Genomic DNA, 10,873 nt, shown 5'->3' with positions numbered 1-10,873 from the left:
AATCATAAAGGAAGAATTAAAGCTTTTCCGAGGTAACAGTGAGCAGAGATGAGGAGGAAAACAGGTTTGTCTTGCTAGCGGACCTGTACTGTGAAGTTAAGTAAATAATTTCTGCCACAAGGTGGCAGTTGCTTATGCGATATGAACTTGAGCAGGTGACCGCAAATGAGGATAATAAAGAATAGCATTGGCAAAAAAAAAACATGAATCTTTAAAAAGTCTCGTTAAAACACGTTACGTTTATATAAATGTAATCTGTGTATCCATGCGTAATGCATTAAAGATGATTACGCCGTTTAATATGGCTTGAATGTTTTGGTTATGCTTATCATTAAACGGTTTTTAAACAACTTTTGTGTTTTAACTATCTCGGGGTTAGCCTACACTACTGCGTATGCGCACACAAAAATAGAAAGAAATTATCCAAATGTATTTTCACTCAGGATTTGACTCAAAACAAAATTTAATTACAATTAATTTACAGTGTATTTTCTCTTTGATCCGGAAAAAGAATCCGCGGACTATCAACAATAATGTGATGTGTATCAAATTATTATTATTATTATTACTACTACTACTATTATTATTAGCACTATTAGTAGTAGTAGCAGTAGTAGTTTTACAGTTTATTAGAAACAGTTTTCTCTTGCTTCTCGGTAAGTGACACAAACGACAAGACGTAAATAAACTATGAGCCTTGTATCTTATCTCCCTACAGATATTAGGCTGTTTCATGACATCCGAAAATTAGTAGTTACGCCATACCAAAAAAAAAAAAATGAGGCATGTTGAAAGTCATTTAAGGCATGACATTTTAACGCGTTACGTCACTCCGCTGCTCCTATAAGTGCGTCTCTCTCTCTCTCTCTGAAGTTGATTCATTTTCTGATCTGAACCCGCGAGGAACGACCCAACACATCTACTACTATACGCCACTGGAATGAACAGTTTGGTATTATTTATTCTTTTGCACCTGGGGTTCATGGTTTGCCAGGGAGGTAAGTCGTTTCTTTATGTATTCGTTTTCACGTCTATTATGACTCTTTAGTATTATCGACATTATGTAAGTTAAGCCGTCTAAAATAACCGACATTTTTGGTGATGCAGCCAACCCCTGTTGCTCTCAGCCGTGTCAGAATCGAGGTGTCTGTACGGCATTGGGCTCGGACTCGTATGAGTGTGACTGTACGCGGACTGGATATTACGGTGAAAACTGCACAACACGTAGGTGTAAACCTCATCGACTCCTGGAAAAGAATCGGCTACCTGTTTCCCTGTCTGTACCAGGCTAACCTTTTACTTCGGGGTCTTTTTTACAGCCGAGTTTCTCACATGGTTGAAAGTGTCTCTGAAGCCTTCTCCCAACACGGTGCATTATATTCTCACACACTTCAAAAGCCTGTGGAATATCGTCAACAACGTGTCGTTTTTGAGAAACGGCATAATGAAATACGTGCTGACATGTAAGTATGGTGTTATAGGTGTAACGCTTTATTTAAAAATGCAACTTTAAAAGTTTCTTCACAGAAATCGTGTAAATTATAGATGCAGCACAAAATTAAAAATGTATTTTCCTCCTAAACCAGCTCGCACCCATCTGATTGATAGCCCTCCTATATTCAATGCTGACTATGGTTACAAAAGCTGGGAAGCCTACTCAAATCTCTCCTACTACACTCGCACGCTGCCACCTGTCCCGGACGATTGCCCAACACCTATGGGAGTTGCAGGTGAGCCTCTTTGTCCTCTGACCTGTTTTCTCACATTTTTTTATCATTCACATTTCTGGCATCACAGCTAGACAGGAAGCTTGCGGATGCAACCTGCCTGCCTGCTTGCCTTGGGTGTGTGGATGAGAAAAGCTTAAATAAAGTTGTTCTTACAGCATTACTTCTGAGAGATTCATCTCTATTAAGTAAAATCAGGCTGGAGGCTAAAATATCTTGCAATTGCACAGAATGCTTTGGGTTGGTGTTAATTTTTTTTTCTTTTTTTTTACCAGGAAAGAAAGAGCTGCCAGATGTGAAGCTTCTGGCCGAGAAGCTGCTTCTCAGGAGGAAGTTCATCCCGGACCCTCAACGCACCAGTCTTATGTTCGCTTTCTTCGCCCAACATTTTACACACCAGTTCTTTAAAACCGACATGAAGAAAGGTCCAGCCTTCACAAGAGCCCTGAATCACGGGGTGTGTATCTCATAGGACATTTTTAAGTGACATCACCGTATTAAGGACCCTTTCACCATTCACTGTGGCATCTGACTGACTTTGGCTGATTCTTTTAGGTTAACTTGGGACACATATATGGTGAGGACCTTGAACGCCAACACAAGCTGAGACTTTTCAAGGATGGCAAGCTGAGATATCAGGTAAGGAATATCTCCACCCCAAAATGAACTAAAATAAACTCCAGTTTACTCCCAAGTCCCCTCATCCTCCCTTCCCATTAGGCAACTTTGCTATTTTTACTGCCTTGTTACTTACTTATTTTTCACTTGATGTTTCTCTTTCATATTGCATGCATGGCTGTCTGAAAATTCATGTTTGTCACCTTAACCAGGTTCTGGATGGTGAGGTTTATCCTCCGGTAGTCAGTGAGGTTCAAGTAGACATGCACTACCCTCCTCATGTACCTGAGTCCCATCGTTTTGCCGTTGGTCACGAAGCCTTTGGTCTGGTTCCTGGACTCATGATGTATGCCACTATCTGGCTGCGTGAACACAACCGAGTGTGTGATGTACTAAAACAGGAGCATTCTGACTGGGATGACGAGAGGCTGTTTCAGACCACAAGGCTTATTCTTATTGGTGAGTGTGAGGAAAATTTACATTGGTTACAAGCAGACAAGTATATAATGAAAATTGTATATTTTGCAGAATGAGTTCATGGGTATGTTAACAGTTTTGCCCCAAAATACAATTACAGTGGTTCTAACCTTTGTATATCCTTACTCTATAGGCGAGACTATCAAGATTGTCATTGAAGATTATGTGCAACATCTCAGTGGATACCACTTTAAGCTCAAGTTTGATCCTGAACTTCTCTTCAGCGAGCGTTTCCAGTACCAGAACAGGATCTCTTCTGAGTTCAACACTCTTTACCACTGGCACCCCCTTATGCCTGATGAATTTCATGTCCAGGATGAAGTCTACAATTATAAGCAGTTTCTCTTCAACACGTCTATACTGACAGACTATGGCGTCAACAGCTTGGTTGAGTCCTTCACCAAACAGATTGCTGGAAGGGTAAGCGTTCATGTATTCTAAGAAAAGATAAAGAAGCGTAGTTTGACTTGTTTTGCATTAGCCTGTTGTAGATACTGTTGCAAGGTACCGCCCTTGGTGTGGGTTTGGTAAATTATAAATCTTGTCTTTTACTTCAGGTGGCTGGAGGGCGTAATGTTGCACCAGCTGTGTTAAGGGTGGCCATAAAGTCGATTGAAGACAGCAGGCAAATGCGATACCAATCCATCAATGCCTACAGGAAACGTTTCAACATGAAGCCATACAAATCCTTTGAAGAAATGACAGGTGAGGGTTAATATATTTCCATTTATCAGGTCTGAACATGGATGCTTTCTGCAGTATTACCTGTAGACTTTGCCAGTATGTTTAAAGCATACCTTGCAGATACTGTAAAAATGCTGTTGTCTGAATCGCCACGGATTGAGTTGACCAAGCTTGTTTTATGTTTTAGGAGAAAAGGAGATGGCTGCTGATCTTGAAGAGTTATACGGGGATGTGGATGCTGTGGAGCTTTATGCTGGGCTGCTGGTTGAGAAGCCCAGGCTCAATGGCATTTTTGGGGAGACCATGGTAGAAATGGGTGCCCCCTACTCCCTCAAAGGACTTATGGGAAATCCCATTTGTTCCCCCGAGTACTGGAAACCGAGTACCTTTGGTGGCAAAGTGGGCTTTGAAATTGTCAATACAGCCTCTCTTCAGAAATTGGTTTGCAATAATGTCAAAGGGCCCTGCCCCATGGCGTCCTTCAACGTGCCTAATGTAAAAGATTCAGTACCAACCACCATTAATGCAAGTACTTCCCACTCGGATCAAAACGTCAACCCAACAGTTTTGCTGAAAGAACGGACATCTGAACTTTGATAGATGTATTTTGCTAGAAAGTTATTTATTATTTATTTATTTATAGGTTATTTATTTTATTTATTGTACCAAGAAATGTGTATTTTAATTAATATTTTTGTATTTTTGAATGATTTTTGTAAAAATCTGATGCTTTGTTTTTAACACTATTTATTAAATATGTACATTGTATGTGTTGTAAAAAATGTTTACATTAGACCTCAGATTTTAGCACTGATATATGTTGAATAGTTTATCATGATTTTACTTGAATCTCGTTTCTAGTTGTTTACAATGTTAAAATGTTTTATCTTGTGTTGTTTGTTTACGTCTGCCTTTTTTCTTCCTTTGTTTCTTTCAATCCTTGTAATGAAACATCTCAAGATCTCAGAATACTAATCAAAAGTTTTTTTCGAATGAAATATCTCACACTGTTTTGTCTTTGTGAACACGTTTTATCTAAAAAGTATTGAATTGTTTCTTATTTTTATACTTGAAATATGACCTTCGAAAATAATAAATCACAATAAGTCTAATACTTTTACCTTGTTTTCTATGTGTGCATTTTTAATGTCCCTTTAAAAAAAAGATTTGTTGCATAGAGATATTTAGTTTAAATTGTGACATGAAAATGAAAACGTCCACACAAATTCTAAGGCAATAAACATTATCCTTATGATGACAGATGATATTATTGTTAGTCTAGGGAGAATGTTTTATGGCTTGAAGTGATCACACACGCATCAAAATCAACATGTAGAAACAAAATGTAGAAAGAGTGCTGACTTGTTCAAACTGAAAAATGCAAATAACTTGAGTGTATTACAACAGTCAAAATTTAAAGTGAACTAAAGTGATTATTAAAAATTACAGCTCATTCAGGCAGGTCAGATGCAAATATTTACAATTATCTGATACTTCAGTAATTTGAAGTACTCATTGAGCGTACAAAGTCTTTTTTTTCTAAATCAGTTGAAATAAATCTCACAACAGCAAAAGATAAACAGGGATGTGTTTCCCAAAAGCATTGTTAACAAACTGTAGTCATTAGTTCCATTGAACTCTATTGGTAATGACAGAACTTGTTACCATAGTTGCTTTTGGGAAATGCACCCCTGTTCATTTAACAAGAGCAGGCCTATTTCAATTCTAATTTTCTAAAATATGCCCATAAAACAACCATACAACCAGGGATGCAAATTCAATAATCATCAAATGTTAAAGGATCAAAAAAATCAAAAACTGAAGGCATTATGATAATTTCTGTAGATTTTCAGCAATGCCGTGGGTTCGTGGTTTGGTTTAATTTCTGATATTCATGATCTATTTATAATAAACCTAAACAGAGGAACTTTTTAGGAGATAATCAATACACAGTTCCATGCTTTAGTAAATGCCCCCTTCAGGCCCTTTTCACATTGTTTCTACAGCTGTAGATGTCAGGTCTCATAAAACCGAACCACTGACCACATCAAAGTAAAGAGATGCATCACAAAGATCAGGGCCATAAAGCTTTTGACGAGAAGCATCCGATTAGGCCCTGTAATTGTGCAAGTGATTAGGAGAACTTTGCATTTGTGCTTCTGGTCATCAATGACCCTGCAGGGGCTCTGATTTTCCAAAGCTTTACTGTATGAGCTCCAACTAGCTCACTTCTGTGAGTGGACTAAAAGACAGTCTCCCTTTCTCTGTGATAAATTGGCATGAAATTGGTACCTCGAGTTAGAAGGGGAGATTGCGGAGCGCATGTTTCCATTGCCTCAGCACACACTGTCTCCTCAGTGACTGATAGTGTAGGCTTTTTTTGCTCCGGTCAGGGGACGCGCCACCGGGAAAGCCTGTGTGGCTGTGAGCCTCAAGAGGAGATACGTGCCATCTGACAAGTGATGAAAATAAAGGGAAGTTGGACTCGATCCCTGTTCACTTTCCAGTGTGAGAACTTGGCAGTGAGAAATAGAATCAAAGGAAAAAGCAATGTCCAGCAGTCGTTTTGACATAGAATACAATCTTACAACTGCAATTAATGGCGATTAGTCATTTGATAGCACTAATATATATTCATTATTCCTTAAATGTCTTTATGCGTGTGCGTTTGTGACACATTACACATATATAACACAAACATTTGCGAGTTGAGATTAATCACGATTAATCGTTCTCATTGTATGTATGAATGTTATTATTGTCAATATCCCAGCTGAGGTTTACAAAAGTGTATAAAACTGGCAATATATCAGTTTTGAATCATTCCGGCTGATGTTATCGACTATATGCAGTGATTATGACATTTGAATGCAATCTCTCTATTCTGCCTGTTCTGCGGCAGCTGATACGCACCGTTGAACTGACGCTTGCGGGCGAGCGTGGGAAAGATGCAGAAGTCTGTCGCCTTGTCAGAAGTCATCAGAATAATTTCAAACTGTAATTTCAGTTTTTAAAGCTTACACACAGTTGCTTTAAATACAGAAATGGATCTCATTATTATATTGTAGTAGGCTATGCACACACCAAGCAAAAAGGAATGTGAAAGTAGACAGCTATAAATCTGTCACCACTTGCCATTATGTGTTTCATGGCAGCATTTGACACATATGAGGTAACGCTTACAAAAGATGCTTTCAACTGGGTCCTGAAGCAAGATGACAGAGAGGTAACTCATCAATACTGAAACTAGACCGTGCCACGCTGTCTGCTGCCCTCCGTTTAATGCTGTAAATATTCTCCGACCATAAAAGGAGATGCGCATGTAAAACATGTTTATTTGAATCTGCCACTGGCCTCATGTACCTCACTAGGTCAGATGACACTGCTTGCCTTTTGCTGTTTTGAATTTGTAATATCTGTTTACAAACAGACAGGACAGTGAAGAAAGACCCAGGGTATAGAACTTCCCTGTATGCCTATGTTTAGAGTATCTGCACATGGCTATCTCCCAAACTGTAAATGATGCTGCTTTTTTTCAAGGAAGAAGGGAAAAATCTCACTCAGGCAACCTGAGCCACACAACCCCTTCTGTGCCTTACAAATTAATTTTACAGAAAGATGAATAATGTCTTAATAATATATTTGATGTCCAGATGAGACTAGTTAACCCATGGGAGAAAAAAAAAAAAAAAAAAAGGTTAAGTGCTGAGTTAATTATCTGACTAATTCTGTTACATTTTGAAGCTCACAACTGCTTGATGTAATTGCATTTAAAATTACAAGAAAACATTTATAATTGTGATTTTATAAGCTTCTGGAAACAAGCTTCTTTAGTTTTATGAGCAGTTTTTTGTTCAAATAATTTCCGTGTTTCCTTTAAACATCTTAGTACAACTAAAAAAAGAAATGAAAGTTTAGCAGGAAGCTGACATTCAATAAGCGTCCTTCAAAGTAACAGACTTTGTTCTATTAATCTTAGAAACATGTTTTCAGAAGAGAGATTTATATATTATACATATATATATTTATTATATATAATAAGTTCACCTTGAGCTTCCTCAGAATTTATTATCTCTCATAAACAAAATTCCAGACCTTGTTGTCTGTGTGGTCTTTTCAAAATAAGATAATGAATATCTATAAGTGGTATGTTCTACCTAAAACACATATCAAACAGTAATTACATTAAATACACTAAACAATGCAATGGCATTTTGCATAGCCAAATATTAATTTGAACTGTATTTATTTGAGACAAAATTGTCAAAATCTCAATTTTAATCTGAATATATTGTCCTATGCATGTGCATTCATAAATTGCTGCCTAAAGAAATTCCTAACTTAACTTTGAAGTAGCAAGTTTCAATTTGCCAGAATTCAGTGAGTAATGAATAATGAAATTTCAACCGGTTACTCATGCAAGTGTGTTGTATGGACTTTTTAGAGAGCCTGGCTTATAGTACATGAGTACATATATATAGTACAGATTTCGATTGCTGTGCTATTTCAAGCTTGTTTCAGATTTAAATTCTGAGTCAGAAACTGCAAGAATGAGGATATTGGAGTCAAACAAAAAAAAAGACAAAAAAATTTTCCATGCAAGTTGTGATGCTAAAAGCCATTCTGGTCATAAAGTCCATGTAGCTTTTTAATAACATCCGGATGCATCAGCTTCACAACCCCCTCTCCCCAGTTTATCCACAACCAAATAAGGCTACTGATTGACTTCCCCATTCAACATTTCCTGCCAGAGCAATTGGTCGGTGTCCAATTCTGGACCAGGCAGTCAGTCTTTGTATATCATCAGTCAAGGAACCATTTGTATCAACCTCCACTTTACGTCACGTCAGGCATCTGGCCAACTATGTCAGTAATATTAAAAAGGCCTATAGAACAATTAATGGATCTATTAAGACTCTCAGGTTTGAATTAAAGATGCTAGTGTTTGTTATTTTACAACAACTAGGTACTCTACTTAAACTGTTAATGTAATTAATCTCAGGCAGGTGCACCAGAAATCTATTAATAGCATGAAAGAGAAATATCCCAGTGGCTTGGTTACAATAAGGATACAGTGTGTACAATTTTCTTACTGGTCTGTTTGCATGTAAAAGGAAATGATGTAATTGTGCATAGATGTATTGAATTACTGGCATTCTCTTTAGCAGCTGTAAATGAATGACTATTTGATTAGTCATAAAATGCTTTCACCACTGCTATTAATCATTTTAAAGGAAAGCTTTAAGTCTTAAATAAACTACATACCTTTTGAAAAGAACTGTAATGTCCGACTTTAAATTTCCAACAGCAAGAATTCATATTTTAAAATATCAAAGGCCTCTTTTCCTCTAGGCATGAAACACAGAAAATTACTAAAAGTAATATGACTAAGTGTGTGTGTGTGTGTGTGTGTGTGTGTGTGTGTGTGTGTGTGTGTGTGTGTGTGTGTGTGTGTGTGCGTGTGTGGTCTATGCATCAGAGTGTGTAGGTGTTGTTGTATTTTAGGCCTGTATGAGGCAATATACAAAGAGAGGCCGCTTGACTAGACTTGATAGTTTCTGTCTAGCTTCTTTTGCAATTAGTGACAACATTTTCATTGTCACTCCTTTTCCTCATACTCTTTCTAGGAAAAATTCATTACATGTCATGTCGTGTCTCTCTCTATATATCCATTATTTATAATCTATAAATGTATATACACATTTAACAAACATCATACAAACAACACAACAGAAAAGCATTCTGTCTTCTCCATCTTCAAATGAATAGTTACTATGGAAAACATAAATGTAGTTTTGATGATCAGTGCATTCATATGGATTTGAATATTTCAATCCTTTCAACCTAACAATAATCTTTCATCATAATTACTTATTCCAGATCATTATTAAACTTTTTATATCAATTATGACTTTTTAAACCCATCCAGCAGTCTGTTCTCATGGAACAATTGAGCAGATCTGGCAGATCAGCTCAGAGCCTTAGATGACTGTTAATTAAAATTTAAAATGTTCACGTACTGGGTTTTTCATCCAAACCATTATACATACACACACACACACATACTCAGATCTGATTGTGACTGTTTAATTGCTGACGGTTGGCTCGTATCTCCAATTTTGTGATCAGTCACCTGAAACTGGAATTTTTGATCTCTAAACTAAAACAAAGAGAAGGAAATCCCCATTCATACATCAATTTGGAAAAGAAGTCATTGGGACAACAACCATTTCACTTTCATTTTAGGTCAACACATACACTTCTGCATGTTGTACGGACCACATTTGTCAAGTACAACCAAGCTTTTGTAAAGCTACAGCTCAACACAAAGATGTTTTTGTGTGATTAATTATGGGGAATATGCAGTAACTGTAACTACAAAAAAACATTTGGTTTCAAACTACCACCCATATGTGATATTCTTACATAAGCGCAATATCACAAATCGGTGGGAAACAAAATAATATTTTCTTAAACGCACATCATTACCCTTTTTATGATTTTGTATGCTAATTCTCAATCAAATAATCATAATCTTTTGGTAAATAACAGGCCTCTATTCTTTGATGACACATGCTCATTTAATCTACTTAAGCCCTGTCCCTTTATTAAAAATCAACCTTACGTTGTATTATACATGCCCTAAAATTTTGTTTCAACCTCCTGAGGTTGACAATCAAACAATTCTGAACGTTGAATTAACTTTCTGTGACCATTTCTTACTCCCTGTTTGGTCCCTTTTCTTCCACAAATGCTTTAACTCAGTCATTTGAGACATTTCCTACAAATGTCTTGTTTATAGAAATGGTTTGCTTGAGACCCAATGAACATCTTTGATACTTCCTGCACTCTGTTTGTATGACAGGAATGTTTCCATGACACTCATACACAGGTTAACATACCATCCTAACACAGTCACAGCTTGAGCTTCTGCATAAATATGCATGTCAACAACAGGCATATTCTACAAATATCACGTGATAAAGTGCAAAAAAATATATCGAACAATATATTGAGGTTATCAGTACCAAATTCTTGAAAGTAAATAATTCAACATTTTAATATGCCTGAACTATGTTCAGGTAAGCAGGTTAAACTCACTTGTTTATAAACATATAAACAGGTGACTAAAACACTTTTGACTATGTAAACATTTTGAGGAGAGATAGCTGTATGTTTAGCAGGTGGCGTGAAGACCATTTTAAGTTGAAGCAAATGGTTGGCTGAATTTGATTAACTTTGTTTATTTATCATTGCAAACACAGCCAAAGATATGCACAAAACACTAAAACAACCCTGACATGTTGTGCAGACTTCTTAAAGGTCAACACACACACACACACACACACACACACATTTGTGCTCCT

General features: G+C 36.9%; 1 protein-coding gene across 1 annotated transcript; it reads left to right on the top strand.

The window, feature by feature from the left end:
* The first annotated feature begins 873 nt into the window (after positions 1-873).
* On the top strand, positions 874-4,626 carry ptgs2b (prostaglandin-endoperoxide synthase 2b). The gene is made up of 10 exons (XM_043220196.1): positions 874-998; positions 1,108-1,224; positions 1,320-1,463; positions 1,587-1,730; positions 2,003-2,184; positions 2,283-2,366; positions 2,558-2,804; positions 2,956-3,242; positions 3,380-3,527; positions 3,694-4,626. Exons 1-10 carry the CDS (start codon positions 941-943, stop codon positions 4,101-4,103), a joined length of 1,821 nt encoding a protein of 606 aa, XP_043076131.1. The 5' UTR covers positions 874-940; the 3' UTR covers positions 4,104-4,626.
* Positions 4,627-10,873: the final 6,247 nt, after the last annotated feature.

Source organism: Puntigrus tetrazona, chromosome 20, assembly GCF_018831695.1.
Source record: "Puntigrus tetrazona isolate hp1 chromosome 20, ASM1883169v1, whole genome shotgun sequence".
NCBI classification, from domain to species: domain Eukaryota; kingdom Metazoa; phylum Chordata; class Actinopteri; order Cypriniformes; family Cyprinidae; genus Puntigrus; species Puntigrus tetrazona.
The sequence above is the reverse complement of the archived record's forward strand: the minus strand, read 5'-3'. Positions and strand labels throughout refer to the sequence as shown.

Coding starts and splice junctions, on each gene's coding strand:
- ptgs2b (XM_043220196.1), top strand. CDS start 941: ATGAACAGTTTGGTATTATTTATTCTTTTGCACCTGGGGTTCATGGTT. Junction 1,225..1,319: donor CGGTGAAAACTGCACAACAC/GTAGGTGTAAAC, acceptor TCTTTTTTACAG/CCGAGTTTCTCACATGGTTG. Junction 3,528..3,693: donor ATCCTTTGAAGAAATGACAG/GTGAGGGTTAAT, acceptor TTTATGTTTTAG/GAGAAAAGGAGATGGCTGCT.